A 19,745-nucleotide genomic window follows, 5' to 3' on the forward strand; every position below is an offset into this window, starting at 1 on the left:
TATCTATCTATCTATCTATCCAATATCTATCTATCCATCTGTAGTGGTCCAGAACACCATTCTGGTCTCCTCCATAAATGTTTGTCCTATGTAGATGCACTGTGCAAAGCTTGTCCTGTTATTTCCAGTGTGTGGGTTGCACAGCTGCAGCACTTGAGAGGTTAACAGTAATAAAATCATTGCCTGCATGTAAATGTATCAGTTTGTCATGTCATGTGGTATGTCAGAAGGTATAAATAGGAGTGCTTGAGAGTGGAAAAGAAGTTCAAGTCCATCTTCAGGAGGAGAAAGTGCTAACACAGAGCCACATGGAAGCACCTTCAACTTCCATGTAGGTGAAGATGGAGGAAGCGGAGAGATATCCTGTAGCGGGTGAAGTGTGGATGTGAATGGAGTGAGACCCACCATCAGAGAGAGAGAGCCATTCCAAATAATTCTGTATAGAGAAACCCACCATACAGATACCAATTCAAACTACAGGTTTTTCCTGTGCAGCCGTCCAAAGTCAGGATCACCGCACAGAGGTACTCTACTGAGACACTCCCCACGCGCCTGCCGTGTGGGGTGTTATTGGTAAGTCTTTTCCTTTAAATAATTGTCTGACAGAGAGTTTGTGCAGTGACCCCTACCACCCTTTCTCCTCTGGAGTGCTCCCAGTCCAGGACTGGTGCCGTACAGATAACGTGGACTGTAGGACCGGTTTTCATCCTGTGTATCCTCGATGACCTCTGAGCTCTAGCCTGCTAGCACTTAAAGAGAATTGTACCTGCATTGCCTTGAATACCTGTTCGTAAAAGTTTATTCATTAAGTAAAGTTATACCGGACACTAACCATTCCTGGGCATTCGAGGCACTATACACAGGTCTCTGAGTTCTTTTCTCCACTGCGTAGCATACCGGTGTATGGGAACGGTGGCATCACTAGTGATAACTACTACCCCCATCAACCCATTTATTGGCATTCCTTATCCTAGGGGTGTCGAAGCTGGCCTGCAATCCTGCTCTGGCTTTAGCTACGTGTCATCCCTCTGGCACCAGAGCCTGGTAAGTGCCGCCGTGACAAGCGAACACCTAACCCTCCCAGCTTTTCACGTTAGTCAAGTGTCTGGGGTCATCCCTCTGGATGTGTCACATCCATCCATCCATCTATATAATATCTATCCAATATCTATCTATCTATCTATCTATCTATCTATCTATCTATCTATCTATCTATCTATCTATCTAATATCTATCTTATATATATCTAGGAAATATCTATCAATCAATCTATCTAATAACTATCTTATATATATCTAGGTAATATCTATCTATCTAATATCTATCTTATATATATATATCTAGGTAATATCTATCTATCACCTATCTATCTCCTATCTATCTATCTCCTATCTATCTATCTATCTATCTATCTATCTATCTATCTATCTATCTCATATCTATCAATCTATCTATCTAATATCTATCTATCTTATATATATCTAGGTAATATCTATCTATCTATCTATCTATCTATCTAATAACTATCTTATATATATCTAGGTAATATCTATCTATCTATCTATCTAATAACTATCTTATATATATCTAGGTAATATCTATCTATCTAATAACTATCTTTTATATATATATATATATATATATATATATATATATATATAGGTAATATCTATCTATCATCAATCTCATATCTATCTATCTGCACATCAGCACCTTGTTATATTTACTGAATTGCATTATGTATGATGTGTATATATATATATATATTGGTTTATATTATACATAAATGTGCCTATGGAACGTTTCCATAGAGATAGAATATCTAATTTGGCTTGTGGTTTTTGATTGGTTGCTATTTGGTTTTAAAATTGTGATGTTTTCATTTGTAAGTATGTCATGATTAAGAGCGGTCACACTGGAAACACGTTGGCGCTAGAGGCCAATTGATGTTTGTCAGAACTGTTTTTATAGATGCCATAATAAAGTGAAGATTTTACTCATCAAGTTGGTGCTGGATCTTACAAACCAGTGATCCTCTCCTAGCTGTCCATTAGAGCTTCCATGCACCCTTCAAGATTACATCCAGCTGGAATGTATGGGAATTTATCCAGGATTGGGTCAGCTGACTTATTGCTATTTGTATTTACTTTATAAGGACTTTTACACCATTGCAAATAGGAATTGCACCTACAGATTTGAGGTGTGTACTGTAAAACCAACCTGGGCCTAATGATGGGGTGACGATAGAGACTGCGCCAAAAAATCTCATTAGGACTGCAGCCTGACATGGGGAACGGGGTGACTTGACTGTTATTAAGCTGCCTTTTCCTTCTTTTAGCTGTCAGTACCGAAGAAGAGCTCAACACATGTAATCTCTGACAGACTGCTAGGGATACACTTCCTAACAACCAATCTATTTAAAGAAGCATGCTGGGATTGTTTTTATTGGAACCCTCATTTGCAAACCCCATTAAGTAATATGTGCTGCCAGGAACTCTCTTACCCGGTTGCTTAATTGAAGAATTATTGGCTCCGTTAGATCATGTGACCCTGCACTGACAACCTGAATACCACAGTATCTACTGTGCAGACCGGAAGTCAGCCTCTCTATGCAAGTCTATGGGAGCTTGATTTCCAGTCAACGCAGTACTCAGGTTGTCAGTGTGGGGTATGTGATTTACCAATGCAGATGATTCTAAGAAAGTTACTTCATGGGGTTTACAAGCAGGGGCACCATTAAAAAATATCCAAGAGTATTTTTTTTAAAGCTATGCACACCTTTGCACTATTTCTTTTCTTTGAATTAATGTGTTTTTGGAAATGAAGACTTTTTGTAGTTTGTTTTTACTTAAAAATTCTGATTATTTAGGTTTCTATCCTTGTATTGTTTTCCAGTGCACTGCAAATTGGAGGACTGAAATCTTAGCAAATTCTGTAAGTCAGAGTAAACTAACAACTCTTCTTATAGTGTGCTCCACTGTTGTGAATGTGCATTCACTGCCTTTCCACCGGGCTATTACAAAGGACTGTATGACAGTGCCAGGGAATGGTGGAGGATATCAGGACAGACAGAAAAGAAAGCTACTACTACAAAGGGCTGTGATTTACTCTGAGTGAATTTTCTGCTTTATTGGCAGTGAGAGGGAACAACTAGCAGCTACTTAGAGAGGGGATGAGATAAAGGAGAGATAGCTGTGTAGTATAGAGTGGGTGTGGTTATGCTACACAGCCTCTAAAAGAGGAGAGGGGAGGGGGAGCTGAGTTCATGCTTGTTCATAGGAAAAAACAGCTGACCACTACTGGAAACCCCTCAGAGCCAGAAACTTGAATGTAGTTGAGCCTGTAATCCAATTATTATGCTTTCTAAATGCACCAGAAGGGAAACTCAATGCAAAAACTGTTATGTACAGGGACTTAGTAAGGTATGTGGTTATTGTTCTTTCATGCACAAAGGTTTGCATAGCCTTCAATAAGGCTGTTATGTAGTGTGTCCCTAGCAACCAGTTTATTGCTGGAACAAGGCCAAATGTTAATCCTTCATAACACCACTGCACAATATTATGGCTCATTACCACCAAAACGCGAGAACTGCAATTTAAGGGTGTGAACACATTTTTTTAGTTCTTATGTGGCTTATTACTTGTCATGAAAAAATAGCCTCGGTGCATCTGTAGGTACTTACTGTATGACAAAAAATTTCTGAAACTGTCATCTTCTGCACTCTAGTAACCCAGACGGTTCATGCACTTTTTTGGTTTATTTAATGTAGCTGCAGATTTTGATGACTTCTACATGCCATGTGACAGTTTTGTCCAATCTTAGACTACCATGTATCTGCTCATACATAAGTGGCCACATATAGTTCACAATACCTTGCTCCTCATAATGGCTTTGATAGCTGCCTCAAACTCCCTTGTGTCATTGTAATCCACCGTTAAGACATGAGGCCTCCCAATAGTCATCTCCATGTATGGGTGTTGAGAGGAGACCTGCAGAGTATCATGAAGATTTCAGAAAAGCAATTGATGGTTGCAACACAGGGTACATGTGTCTAGGATAGGCTTCAAATGGACAAACCATTGCTGGGAGTTGGATGAATTTGTCATGAAGTTCACATTTACCACAGTAGTAAGTAGGGTAATGGAAAGTGTGTTTCCTATGCACAGTATCCTACCAACAGTAAATGGACACTTGAGCAAGAACCAAGGGTTTATTTACGTATGCTAATACTTACAGGGCCTCATTTGATCCCAATGACATGGTATACTTTCCGTAGCATACTTTTTATTAATATTTTATATACTTTAACAGAGTATTGTCACATTATTGTCAGCACATTATTGTCTAGAACAGTGATGTGCAACCTTTTGATCTCGGTGTGCCAAAATTCGCCAAAAAACCAAGCATGACTCGGGTGGTGTCCCCCCCAGCAGCGACAGTGGACCCCCCAGCAGCGGCCCCCCCAGCAAAACAGTGGACCCCCCAGCAGCGACAGCGGTACCCCCTAGCAGCGACAGTGGCCCCCCACAGTGGACCCCCCAGCAGCGACAGCGGACTCCCGCAGCAGCGACAGTGGCCCCCACAGCGAACCCTCCCAGCAGCGGCAGTGGACCCCGAGACCCGCGTACTCACCCCATCCACGTCCTGAAAGCTCCGCTCCTCCGCTGGCCTCCGCGCTCTCCAGCAGCGATGATCTCCGACGTACACTGTGACGTCAGTGTGTTGGAGGATGCCTTCTCCCCCCGCGGAACCAACAGGTAGGAGACGTCGGGGGACGGGAGGAGGAGGAGGATCCTGTCTGCACACTGACATAACAGTGTGCGCCGGGATCAGCGCTGGTTAGTGAATACCAGCAGGGGAGCCGCGGCGGCCCCTGCTGATATTCACCAACGGGGTGAACGTCCGACAGCGGCCGCGTGTCAGCGACTATGGCCACGCGTGTCATAGGTTCGCCATCACGGGTCTAGAATGTCGGGGTACACCTCCGTGTTCATGGTTCTTGCCACTACAATCAACGAATCGAGATCTTGTCACGTAAACCATCTCCAGACCACAACTGAACCAATGCCATATTTAACTGCTAATAAGGAAGATGGAATAATACCTCCACAGCGCCACCTATTGGAAGGCAGCATTCCTTCAAGCCAAAGCCAGACTCTTTATGCAAGTCTTGTAACAATGACTGGGATTTAAAAGCAAAGCCAGACTCCATATACATACAGCTGTTTCAGGGTATTTGCCCTTCATCAGTGTACAGTAGGAGTCCAATTACTTTTGGTAGGATAGTGTATAGAGGCCAGATTGCTATAAGAAGTCCCTATATTGAAGTTCGGTCATAATAATGGTAATGGCTATACGGGTTGGCTACAATGGTTCAAGAATTAGTTCATACAACATCAATCACATCATTTGAATCCATAGTACCTTGCCATAAGTTATCATTCCAGGTGGTATGTAGAATACATATGTCAACCAATGCTTGGCTGCTTATTGGCAGTAGCCAAAAGTTATGGTCCTCGTTAGAGAAACCTATGATGCACATGTAGATTTTTAATCATGCGTTAATGTTATGTTCTCGACAACTTCAGACTCTTCTGCTTTTCATTTTTCCAAATTCACTGATTCTAATACTGGAGATAAGTATACATCTGTATGAATCTTGCTCGTTCCCTGACAGTTAGTGACTGACACCTCCATTCATCAGAACTTAGTGGGAAATCTTGTGTAATTAATGGAGGTAATTATAATTTTTGTCAGGTCGCTATGATTAATTCCCCAGGCTTGCTGTGCAAAACACAATTTTCTACTTGTGGTTAAATCAATACAAAATCCTTTACCATAGGCCATGATAATCTTGTAAAATGTCCTGTCAGATCCCATGGACTGATTGCTGAAAGTATTGGTCATTATTAGGTCTTTACCAATCTTAATTAAATGTCACTGCCTCATACCTCTCTGGAGGTTGGTTTACCACGGAAAAATTCATGGTTCAGCGAACTGTGGGGTGAATTGAAACGAGGTTGCAGAAACACACAGCCATTGGCAACGGCTTCCAAGGGAGCTGGACCTTCATAAGGGAAGCCAAAACCTATAAACAACTGAAGAACAAAAATACATAAAACTAAGTTATCAGTCAGTACTTGCAGAGTAACAATATAACTAATACCAATTTAGACTGCTGATTTGTGAGCTGGGACATACTTGTGTCAGTAATTCTCACAATCGTCTGGAGAACATCTAGAGAATTTACAGACTTCATGAAGATGCTACCCTTGAGATCAGATTCAAACCCAGGACCTCAGAGCTAAAGGCCCATTTATATGCAAAGATAATCTTTCAAACAATTACAAAATTGAAAGTTTTAGCGATCATTTTGCATAAAGTACTAATGGACACTAATTCCCATTAGTACTTTATCAGCTTCATTTGAGTGTAAATGAGCCTCTAGGAGCTGCTTGCAGAACTCAGCAGGTGGTCTGAGCTCTGCAATTAGCCCCATTGTTCTCGCATAGGTTGTCAACTGACTACAATGTTATCCCTAGCTCCTGTGGAGAACACAGCATGAGGTCTGTTTTCTTGCACAGGCTGCAGAGAGAATACAATGTAATCTCCTGCTCCGATAGAGAACCCAGCCTGTGGTCTGAATGATGGATTTTAAGCTTACCTAAAAAAAAGTGCACAATGGTAGCATATACATGCAACGATTATCACTTATATGCGATCGGTGTAACGAATTTTAAGCAATAATCATTGTGTGTAAATGGGCCTTAACTATAGCGCTGTAGATATTTTGTGGAATAACATGAAAAGTAGAGGAGCCGGGTGAGTCCCTGGCCACATCTGGTCTCCACCCTAAATGCATTAATTAGAATCTCATCAGTCCAGAATGCTAGCATTCCATCATATACCTCGTTACAGTCCTGCAACCAGATAATATCGTTATTTCTTTCCTTGATGATCAAGAACCCAAGACCAGTGGTAAATATATAGTAGTATATATTAAAATAAAGAGGAACAGAGTTGGACTAGCCCATTGGAGTACTTGAGGATCTCCAGATGAGCACATGGTCTGACACCATAATAGGCCCCAAAGGGCCTACACAAGACTTTCTGACTACAACTTCTTCTAGGAGCTTGTTTTGTTTTTTTTTACAGTGAGTGTATTTTATATTAAAAATAAGAAATATGTGATGAAGCCATAATTTTGCTTGCGCTGATTCATAGGCTGTATTATATTTTAGTGATGTCCACAACTGTGTTTGTCATTATTTCTTTACTGTATTCCATTCTGATGATATCACATTTATTTCAATGCCGAGTTAAGGCCCATTTACACGTAACAATCAATCGCTCAAAATTTGTTCAAACAACCAAAAATGAGTGATAATCGGTACATGTAAACACGAGCATTGTGCACTTTTCGTCTGAACGATGATTTTAAGTTGAACTTAAAATCCATCGTTCACCTGCAGAGAGATAAAGTGTCTCTCAACAGACCGCATGCTGTGTTCTCCACGTGAATCGGGAGATTAAACTGTAATGTGCCGGCAGTCCTGGCGAGAAGAATACAGCAGGGCGTGTGATTAATCACACACTGGGCTCTGCAAACAGCTCCTGGAGGCTGATTTACATGCAAATAAAGATGATAAAGTGTTAATAGATATTAGTGTCCATTAACACTTTATGCAAAAAGGTTGCTAAAACTTTTAATCTTTCAATTGTTTGAAAGATTATCTTTGCGTGTAAACGGGCCTTTATAGTATGATGACAAGTGCCCTAATATACAAGGCGTATTCTGTTTTGATGATCTTACAATAGCATATGTCTCCATTTATAAGACGCGTTCTCTTGTGATCATGGCATTGTATTATCAGCCTTTATTGCTTGGTTGTGCGATTAGGATGATGTCCTATCACTGTTGTTTTTCATTCCTAGACTGCGTCTATTATTATGACATTACAAAGACCTCTATCTCCATTTGTTTCCTGTGTTTTATTTTAATGACTTGACAATAGTGTTTGTCTGTATTTTAGGCTTTGTTCTCTTGTTATGTCACAGTGGAGATTATCCTTATTCCTAGGTTGTGTTCTACTGTGATAATACAATAGGCTGTGTCTTCATTTAGAAATTATATTTATAATGCCAGGAGCTGAGCTTCCAGCTGCTCTACGCAGAATAAAGATTTTTCAAGTATGTCTCATATAATTGTTTTTTTCCTTGATTCAAATGGATGTTTGCGCTCATGGCCCCTCCTCATTAACACAGCCTTTGGCTTCTTAAAGGGGTTGTCTGAGTTGTATTTTTTTAAGTAAAACCCTATTCCTCAGGTTATAACATAATGAACCAGTGGAAACTCACCTCTCCCTGCTCCCCGCTTTGTCCTGCAGCGCTGCTCAGCCCTCCGCTCTTTTGTTTTTTTTACAGTCCTTCCCAGCTGAGCTCTGTCATTGGCTGAAATGCCTGTGACATCTCGAGGCTGGAGCAGCCTGTAAATGTGATGTCAGAGAGAAGACCTGAAGCCCCAGTAAGGGACACAGCGGGGAGCAGGGAAAGGTGAGTTTACACTAGTTAGTTATGTTATAATATGGTAAACGGGGTTTTCTACAAAAATAAATACAACTTGGACAACTCCTTTAATAAAATTAATGATGATGCAACAATAACCAAAGAGACACTGAAAATATGTGATTTATTATCCTGGAAGCCACTTCGTAACTTTACACCTAATTAAGAGGCGGATACAGGCACACCAGTCTTACAGATGCAGCAATGATTAACTTGACATTGAACATGCTATGGTAACTCAACTACAATGTTCTACGAAGTTGTAAGTCGAGTTATCGTGATGCACCAGTCATGTTAAAGATTGCTTCATCTGAAAACACATATATACAATATATATGTTACAGGCAAAGTGTGAAATGCAGGCATTTTTTACAATGTATTAGACAAAGTATAAACTAACATAATTTCATTTTGACATTGGGAAAAAATGAATCATGGTATAGAATGCCTAGACAATCTATGGAATGCCAAAAATGGGACGTCAAAGTATGTAAAGATGAATATTTCACAAACTATATAGCCATTCTACAAAATACCAAAACACAAAGTGGCAAAGTATAAAATACTACTGTCAGCAGTGGATTGAGACCCGTCTCCCCAGGCACCCCATTTTTTTACCCTACACAAAAAGTCTTTGCACCATCAACCCCCATCATCTTCTTCCAATGTTCCCCACAATCGAACCCCCATCATCTTCTTCCAATGTTCCCCACAATTGAACCCTTATCATCTTCTTCTGATAATCCACAATCAATCCCCATCATCTTCGAATGTCTCAAAATCCAACCCTCACCCTCCAAAGTGCACTACTACAGTTCCCCAATCGGTCAACACCGACAAAGCCAACCTGCTGTCTTGCTCCTCCACTGCACTCATACTAATAGACAGCCTAGACTCTCGAGACCACAATGCCTGTAGGCTGCATGCAAGGCTGTACAGGTCTGGCTCTCTGGCTATTGAGTGCCGCTGCTGCATGGTGTTGGCACACAAATTCTCTTAGGCTCCACTCATTTAGTTGCCTTATGCACTGCCACTAGAGATGAGCGAGCATACTCGTCCAAGCTTGATACTCGTTCGAGTATTAGGGTGTTCGAGATGCTCGTTACTCGTAACGAGTACCACGCGGTGTTCGGGTTACTTTCATTTTCTTCCCTGAGAAATTTGCACGCTTTTCTGGCCAATAGAAAGACAGGGAAGGCATTACAACTTCCCCCTGCAACGTTCAAGCCCTATACCACCCCCCTGCAGTGAGTGGCTGGCGAGATTAGGTGTCACCCGAGTATTAAAATCTGCCCCTCCCGCGGCTCGCCACAGATGCATTCTGACATTAGTTCAGGGAAAGTGCTGCTGATGCCGGAGCTGCTATAGGGAGAGTGTTAGGCGTGATTTTAGGTTTCAAGAACCCCAACGGTCCTTCTTAAGGCCATAGAAATCGCAGATCGCACCTATGTGCGATCTGCGATTTCTGTTCTCTTCTCTATATGCGCTCAATGGGGCCGGCGGCAGCAGCGCTGACCCCATTGAGAACATATAAGTAGAAGAAGGAGATTAGCGCTCCAATGTGAGGTGGAGAAAATGGCAGGGTAAAGAAAAATAAAAGGAAATCCAATTGGACTCACCCCAGACGTATAGGACCCTGTGTAAGGTCACGGTGCGTCTAATGATCCTGGCAGGCAGTAATATCCACGGTCAGAGCTATGATGTCATCAAGGGGTCCTGATCGCTGGTCTAAATGACATCCCAATGGGGGAGAGCATCGCAGGGTGACTCTAGGTAGAATGTATACCAGAGGCAGCAAAGGCAGTAGACAATAAATTAGAAAAAAACCCCGTGCTCCAGTGATCGGATAGGCGAAATGAGAAGGCAGAAGGAACTTACTTAGCAGGGGTGTCAGTGCAAATGACACCCCTGAAAATCCAGGTCAGCTCGTAGAAATAAGGCTTGTCCAGGTTATGACGTTTATAAAGGTTCTTTATTCACAGGGTGCAACGCGTTTCGGCTGAAACATCAGCCTTTATCAAGCTTGATTGTTTTACCGATGGAAATAGTGATTACCGGGAGTGAAAGGACCTGCAGATAACTTGGACTGTGGATTGTTCCAATAACCTATGAGTTCCACAGAGATAGAAAATCTGGTATGCTGTGATTACTATTGTTATCATTGCTACTATTGTTATCAACTTTATTGAGAAGTGAAGCTATGGACAAGATCGACCGTTCCCGGTTTTGTTCGAAAATATACTCTTCTGGTATTGGACTACTTTATTAGTCTACAAGATCCACTCCAGTAGAAGGAACGGTGGTGTCACGAGTGACAATCGAACTTAAGGTAACTTCCGATTAGTATCCCTGTGATCTCCTTGAGCAGCGACAGGATTTGGATCCCGAGCTACCCTCAGGGGAGGAGATGGTAGAGCCCCATTGCAAGGTTAATATCTCTACCCCACTGTCTCCTCGGTTGTGGGCCTGCTCCTCGGACGCTGACGCAGCTCCTCACCGCCCTTGACCGCCACCACTCTGAAAATCTGTCTTGCTTAGTCAGAAAGGGAGAGAGAGAAAAGCTCACTCAATGCCGCGGAGGGCCTCCGGAGGTACATTGCGCTGCTAGGTCAATACTGGATTGCCGAGGTATTCTATACAATTTGTGCTTTTCACATATTGCCTGTAACATATATAATGGCAGAATGCTAAGTCTACATCGTTCAGAAAATCATTCAAACTAGCAAAACTGAATAATAATCATTCTGTCTCATCCGTCGTTCAGTTTCAGCCGGCATGAAAATCAATGCCAGCTTATGCAGTTATTGTGCAGTTTAACATTCCTGTTTCAAATAGGAATGTGAGTCAGGAAGGGTATTGTTTCTCTTTAAAGGGGTTTTCCAGGGAAATACTATTGATGACCTATCATCAGGATAGGTCATCAATAGTTGATCGGCCGGGGTCTGTTGCTTGGGACCCTGACCAATCAGCTGAGCGGGTGCAGGCTGACAGCGCCACAATTAACATATAGGTTGGAGTGGAAGCAGAAGTCTCCTCTGTGTAGTGGCCGGCACTTGTAACTGCAGGATGGGGTCTCATTAAAATCAATCAGAGGCGTGCCTACAGTTACAAGTGCCGCCTACTACATAGGAGGTTTGGACTTCCACTCCAAATACACAAAGGTCGGAGCAGAAGCCTCAGCACCATCCTCCGTATAGTGGCCGGTGCTTGTAACTGTAGGCACAGCTCCCATTGATTTCAATGAGAGCCGATCCTGTTGTTACAAGCACCGGCCACTACATAGAGGTCGGCGCGGAGACCCTGGCCGATCAATCATTATCCTGATGATAAATCATCAATAGTAGGTGTGAGGAGACTAATAAGGCTATGGGAAATATGCAAATGGCAAGTTGGAACAATACCTCTGCAGCGCCACCTACTGGAAGGCAGCATTCCTGCAAGCCAATGTCAGACTTTTTAGAAAAGCCTTGTAACAATCACTGGGAATGGTAAGCCAAGCCAGGCAAGGCAGCGCTGCAGAGATATTGTTCTATCTTCCCAGGAATGTGAAGCACTGAATGACTAGTACATGAGGACTGCACGAGAATCCTGCAGGCTGCCAGAGAGAAGACAAGCTGCTGCTGATGTCACCAGCTCTTTTACCAGGACAGTCTCGTCCCGTGTATTTGGGGAATTACACATGTTAGGCATTTTATACAATACCTGGGCATTCTATACAATTTCACCCTTTGTCTGTGACATGTACATCCTGTCAAGTACTATGAAATATATTTAGAATATGGCACTGCTCCAATGTCTTCCATATTATTTTAATATTGTTTAATCATGCAAACAAATGTCCAATATTCCTCTAAGCTTGTAATAGTTGCTCTGGGATTTTTATATTGGCTGAATACAGTGAAAAAGTCTCTTGACTCATTATAAAAATAACCTCTTGGAATAATTCTGTCTGCATATATTAATCCGGAAAAAAAGATAAACCGCAGTCATCACATATTCAGTCAGCGCACAACAGCAGCCAGCTGTTTTTATCAAGTAAATCTCATGTGTACATCCTCCCGAGTGTTATCGAGAAGATAGGCAAAGCGATTTTTCAGCATCACCAAATGACAGCTAGTAAAAATGAGCTTGTCTATATACATGTAACCGAGAACCTATGAACGCCGCAATATTATTTTCCTGCCCCTTATCCTCAATTGGATTTTCCTCTGTCTTTAAAGGGTCCGTACACCATTATTGCTGAGTCATCTAAAATGAAAACGAAGCAACTGTACAAGTATTCTTAATTAAAAATATCCTGTTTTGTGCTTTCAACACCAATGCACATCTATGTGTCTCCATGGTTACAGACAACCCTGTTTGAGGTCGAAAAAAGAGGCAGAAGTTGGAAGGGAGCAACATAGAGACATAAGGTTTTTTGTATTCTGGAACCATGGACACATATAGTTCTACATAGGAGCTGTAGACACAAAAGCATACCTTTATGCTTTGCATGCATTTTTGCGCATATGACTGTACTTTTAGCACTTACAGGGCCGAGCAGAGAACAGCTGCATGCAGAAGACAAACCGTTCTGCTTGTCTTCTACATACCCTGCTTGGAGCGCTCAGCTCTATACTAGTTGGGCGCTCCGAGCAGAAAACAGCTGGATGCAGGAGACAAATGGCCCCGCTTGTCTTCTGCATACCCCACTCGGAGCGCTCAGCTGTATACCAGTTGGGCGCTCCGAGCAGAGAACAGCTGGATGCAGAAGACAAGCGGTCCCGCTTGTCTTCTGCATACCCCGCTTGGAGCGCACAGTGATCGTTCAACGTTTTAGCGATCACCTTGCGCTAAATGCACACAACGATTATCGCTTATGTTTTGAGCGATAACCGTTGTGTTTAAACCAGGCATTACAGTCTAAACAATCTGCAGAGGATTCTATACATGCTGTGGATTTTCAAATCTACAACAAGCTCTATCTGTTCTGGAAATGCTGCGGATTTTCACTGCAGATTTAATTCATTGCATTACAATAAGTGAAATTCACAACTAAATCCACCCTAAAATCTGTGAAACTTGCACGTCAAACGTGAGGATTTTATTACCGATTTTGGTGCGGATTTCTAAAGCCGTTTCCACAACATACTTTTTATGTCATGTGTGCAACCAGCCTTCAGATACCTTCCTCTTAAAGGCTCCCACTGCCGCCAAACTAAGTCCTGAACCCCCCAAAAGAATTTCTCCATTGTTTCCCACCACCACCTTCTTACCATCCGGTATATATTTTAATTGCAGTAATTAAACATACTGATACAAGCCCAACTAATATTAGCTTAACTTTCCTCCACAGCAATTTGAAAGCATAAAATCTTACTTTCGCTGACCATAAACAGCCTGGCATCAAACCCAACATTTCTGAAATAACTTAATACTAAATAGGACGGCTCAGAAGGAATAAATAAATTACAAGCCTGGCTTGCTGCATAGGCAGAATTACCGCAGCACAATTTAGTTATCCCACGCAAAATATAAAAATGTGCAAAAGTATTTGCAACTTAAATTAAATTTGAGTTCACCACAACAGTACAACATAAAACACAATATATAAAATCACATAAAGAAGAGACAAAGAAGCCATTCCATTTTTCTGCTTTGATCGTTTTTATTGTCTATCTTACTTGATGTTATTTTATGCAGTATATTGCTTTGCTTGAATTAAAGTAATTTTGCATATTTTTATGTGCTGTACAGAATTAAGTTTGATCTGTTCTCTGATTGCTGTAGGAGTTCTGGATAAGAGTTCACAGCCAAATTAAGAGGACTACAAGTGGTGATGCCTTTTCACTGACTGCATAGACATTTTGTAAGTATATTGTGATAACTTCGAGCTCTGTGAAATTGATAGATATACTTATGGGATCTATTTATTGTTATCTTGCTCATTTATATTTTATATATATATATATATATATATATATATATATTATATATATATATATATATATATATATATATATATATATATATATATATATATGTGCTATATATATCCCACAGCACTGTCATCGCTTACATCGGGCCCCTGCACCCATGGGTGCTGATGGTCTATATACGCCTATCAGTATGGAGTGTGAGAAGGAAACAAGCAAACATTTGGAGAAGGTACAAGCTCCATGCAGATGTTGTCCTTGGTTGGAAAAGCGTTGAAAGGCTTCCGTACACATTAGATGATCAACTGGACCCACCAAAATAGGTGGTTTGGCAGATATGCATCTAATGTGTATAGTCACCCTTAGCTTTTTGAATTTTGCCAGATTGGACAGCACAGTGGCTCAATCATTAGCACTGTTGCCTTACAATCTGGGGTCCTGAACCCAATGCTTATCTGCCAAACCACCTATTTGGGTGGAGCTAGTTGACCATCTAACGTGTACGGAACCCTTGTAACTCTCCTCCGACTGCAAATATTGGAGGGGAATTAAGAATGAGATAGTTGGATCTTTCTAGCATCGGATTTATTCCCTAATTCACTCTTAATTTCCTCTTTCTTAAGTTCCATTTACACAGGACGATAATTGCTCGAAATTCGTTCAAGCTATGTCTTTTGAGCGATAATCGTATTAAATGCTATCATCATTTGCTTTTCAGCCAAACAATGATTTTTAGTTCAGCATAAAATCCATTGTTTGGCCAGAGAGCTGATAGCAGGGACTGCACGCTGAGATTTTTTATGGGAGCACTAATAACACTGTATTCAGCTGCAGTCCCTTGAGAGAACAAAGAGGCTGTATGCAGATATCAGACCACCTGCTGTTATCTGCATATAGTGAAGGGAGGCTCATGCAAATGAAGCTAATAAGCTACTAATGGGCATTGGTGTACATTAGCAGCTTATGCAAAATGATCGATCAAACTGTCATTCTTCCTATCTTTCAAATTGAATTTTAAACGATCATCTGTGCGTGTAAATGGGGCTTTAGTTCTTAGTTTATAGCTCGGCTGAGTACAGTGTGTATGTGCATGGAGGTGTCGGACAAGAGAACAGCCATCAGCTATCTAATGTGAATGACCACTCTAATAAACTCTTCTTAAAGGCAGCTAAACTGGATAATCCACATATTGTGTTGCAGTGCAACCATGCTGAAAACATGGCATCATTCCATATATTACTACATTAGACTATGGACACAGTTACTGGCACTCACAGTCATTGGTAGTATGTCACTAGGATATGCCACCAACGTCTGATCAGCGTAGGTGCAGCCACGGTCTCCAATTCCAATTATAGTCAATGGCCATCCATTCAGCTGGAAGAAAAAAGTCAAGCAGAGCCAACGGGAGACAAAGTGGCATCATTGTTTTCTGATGCCAGGTCACAGCATTCTGACTGCTGCCGATTGGAAATTGGTGACATATTCTACTCTGTGATGAGATAACTCCCTTTAAACTTTATGTTCATATCATCATTGGATGACACTGGGCATGAAAAATGACCCCTGTTCCTAAGTGACATTTCTATAAATGTTTCATTGATCTATGTGGCCTACAGATCATTGAAACAATGAATCATTTATAGAAATGTCACTTCGGAACACGAGTCATTTTTCATCCCGATGTCATGGTTATTTATATACATATTCTGAATTACAACAGAGGCTGTGTGACCTATACGGGCCCCCTAAGGCTCCTGGGCCCGGGTGCAACCGCATCCCCTGCATCCTCTATAGTTACGCCTATACCTACACCCCCCCCCTATAATAACAGCGTTATGTCACGGGCTCCATTCACAGTTCAGGATCTTATGTAGTGGAATGACTTGATATTTAGTATAATTAATGTAACTTTATTGCTTTTCCATTATTTAATGCCAAGCTCCACTGCAGTCACTGCATACAAAACATTTAATTAGTAATACATAAATCTTAAGAAGCTATGGTTAATTCCCTTTTTTATAGCTCCCTCAAAGTGCATTATTTTTCTCTAAGGATGCATAGAAATATATACAAAAACATGTAAGATAAGTGTGAAAAGACTATATTGCACCATTTTTCATCTATAGACAGAGAAGGAAACTGCATAGCAAATGGAGACAGGCTTTAATGCTTTTTGTTACGAATATATATATTAACCGGTTAGCAATGTTGCCTTGTAGTGCCGAGGCTTTGGGTTCAATTCCAATCAAGGGCAACATCTGCATGGAGTTTGTACGTTCTCCCTGTGTTTAAATGGGTTTCATTTGGGTACTCCAGTTTCTTCCCGCACTCCAAAAATATACAAATAGGCAAATGTGGACCGTGAGCTCCCGTGGAGACGTGGCCCCATGTAGGTGATGGTTATATGTGTACCGTGCTACAGAATATGTATGCACTATGTAAATAGGTAAAATAAAAAAAAACACATACATGTTACAGACATGTGAAACATCTGAGGCCAGTTTCTGACGAGCGTATAAAAACGAAATGGCTGTGATTGGTTCATCGTTCGCTGCATTGATTGGCTCAGCCACACTGCTCGAGAACCAATCAGAGACATCGCTTCCTGTTCTGTCGGCTGCTCAGGACTGAAGCAATAGCGTTGGAGCTCTGGAGACCAGCGGGAGAGACCCAAATGGCAGCTGCTAGGTAAGTATTGCTTTTTTTATGTTGTGTAGCTCCAATGTTGATCCAAAGCAAGTTAAAAAAAAACAATGACTTAGAAGACAATTTTCCCCATTTAATGGATAAAATTTCTTCCCAACTCCAATCTGAAAAATCGGAGTAATCCCCGGATCACCGACCCTTCTGAAGTAATCAGTGACGATAACATGTAATATTTTAATGTTCAAGAAAGACATCCAGGCCCGCCTTGTACTCTTTTATCAAGTTTACCATCAGCACATCCTCAGGCAGAGAGTTCTATAGTCTCACTGCTCTTACAGTAAAGAACCCACTTCTATGTTTATGTGTAGAAACCACCATTCCTCTAGATGTAGGGGGCATTTCGCTAGGACGCACCAAAACGTTTTGAAAATGAATTGGGCAGTGGTGCACACGCTAGTCTTCCACTTTATTCATACAGGGACCATCAGGACACCAGGTGAAGATAGATGATAAAAATACTCAAACTAGCACCTTGATCCAATAAAAACAACAGTATATTTAACCCTTTCCAATCCACTGTATGACCTCTGAAGACATTATGATTTAAGGCTGTAAAGCTCCGATGTTGGAAGACGTCCGTCGGGTTTCTCTTACTGTATATTACCAGCCTCTCTACTGTCAGAGCCTATCCAACTTGTCACCTCATGCAGTACTGGCCTTACCCGGCATATAGCACCGGTGTATAACAGCAGAAAAAGAGTAAGCCCCCCTAGGAAAGCCAGGATACAAATTGGATTGGAAAGGGTTAATCCAATAGTAAAACAACTTTGTTGGCATGCTCTACTGGAACATATGCATTTCAAGTAAAAAAACACTCTTATTTATGGCCATCAGGACCCCCTGTTCCCAAGGTCAGTGGGAGCCCCATCAATCATGAAACAATCCGCTATCCAATGGGAAAACTTTATATCTTAGTACAACCCTTTAATATGTATAATTCAAGTATGCAAATGAGGGATGGAATAATCATGTACTGTGCCACTTACTGGAATGGTAGCTGCCCCACGAGTCAGTATCTGACTTTTCAAGAGGCCTTGGGACATGACTAAGAATGTAAGCAAACCCGAATATCCATGTACATAAAACTGTTTTGAGGAGCTTGCCCCTCATTAGTGGACAGTTGGGTTCTGGTTGGCTAGGAGAAAGGCCATCAATGTGAGTCCTGGGGGTAATGTTTCTCCTTGTGGAGAAAATGTAATTAAAGTAAAAAGCATCCAATGTCTAAAGCTAGCTGTACCGCAGGCACTAGATACACAACCAATGCACCAGACAGAGGTGGTTATTAGCACAAATGTCTGACAGCCCAGATAAAGAAGAATTCATTGTTTATCAGGAGGAACAGTAACAATGGGAGAAAACACAATGACCCGAAGTCCATCTCCTATTAAAATGTGTAAATGGACTATAAACTGGCCGAGCTTATTAATCAGAAGTAAATGAGGCACGATTTGTCAGAATAATGGAGAGTGTAAGCATATAATTTGATCCTGAATACATCCTCCACAAATGAATCCATCAACATTAATGTCAATCCCGCTTTCATGTCCAAGAAAATAACTGGCTGATGGTCAGTCTTCTCCGTGTCGTATAAATGGCCACTGTTTCAGAAAACTGATAGATCAGAAAGGCTCTTTTATCAAATGTGCCACTCTGATGTACAGCTTATGCCATGACCCAGGTATAACAGAGTCGTTACCATCTGTAGCCTACTGCCCTCATTCTTCCAATTACTCCCCACACCCACTACATCCCAAATAATGACATAAACTTATTAATTTTGGATAATTTTGCCACAGCAGCTATTTTATTACAAACAATTTACATAAATTTACCCAATTTAATCATAGAACACATTAAATAAATATTCACCATCCACCAAAAGAGGGGAGGTCCTTGGAGCCACAAAATCTGTCACCTCACCATTTAAAGGGAAATATCACAATTTCCTCCAGCCATACTCTACTCCAAGTGGCCTAGGAGACCCAATATCCCAAATTGCCTCCAACTGTACACCTTTCGACTCGGAGACCCACTAGTCTTTACAAGGCTAGACACACCACCATCTCTGCAAGAATTGCACCCTGTCATAGCCAAGAGACAACAGACACCAACATTCACCATCCAATGAGAGGGGGAAAAGGTGGCTATCCACACCCTGCCTCCCCCCCTTTGACCAATTTTATAACTGACTCCAAGGACCCCCTACCCGCGACCGCTGCCATGACAATGTTCTTGAACCAAACCACCCCACCCCACATTCTTCACAAAGTCATGCTTGTCTCTCCTCTGATGCCTGCAATGTTCTTTCCCACACTTTTGTAATTCCTCTCATCCCCTGCAACTCCCCTCTCTTGTTTACTGGTAACCCTGCCATGTGGGCCTCCACTTACAGCCCTGCAGGCCTCAGTTCCAGCCCTTCTGGAGTCTTGTATGACTATGTATTCTATGCCGGTGGGGCATTTTATGTTTTGGACCATCTTTTCTTACATCTCTACAATGTGTTGCTGTTATTCCTCTGGAAATGCGCAAATAAATTGACAACTGCGTGTTCTGTTT

The 19,745-nt window shown here is 41.5% G+C and overlaps 1 protein-coding gene across 1 annotated transcript in view; it reads right to left on the reverse strand.

Annotated features, from left to right (window-relative positions):
* The window catches only part of MGAT5B (alpha-1,6-mannosylglycoprotein 6-beta-N-acetylglucosaminyltransferase B), a 90,814-nt gene that overhangs the window by 10,902 nt on the left and 60,167 nt on the right, over positions 1-19,745 (reverse strand). The window contains exons 15-16 of the mRNA XM_066586394.1: positions 5,952-6,098; positions 3,873-3,989 (exon numbers count right to left, since the gene is read on the reverse strand). Of these exons, the coding sequence (XP_066442491.1) occupies positions 3,873-3,989; positions 5,952-6,098 (264 nt within the window). The remainder of the gene's footprint in view (positions 1-3,872; positions 3,990-5,951; positions 6,099-19,745) is intronic.

This window comes from Eleutherodactylus coqui, chromosome 13 (genome assembly GCF_035609145.1).
Source record: "Eleutherodactylus coqui strain aEleCoq1 chromosome 13, aEleCoq1.hap1, whole genome shotgun sequence".
Lineage (NCBI taxonomy): Eukaryota > Metazoa > Chordata > Amphibia > Anura > Eleutherodactylidae > Eleutherodactylus > Eleutherodactylus coqui.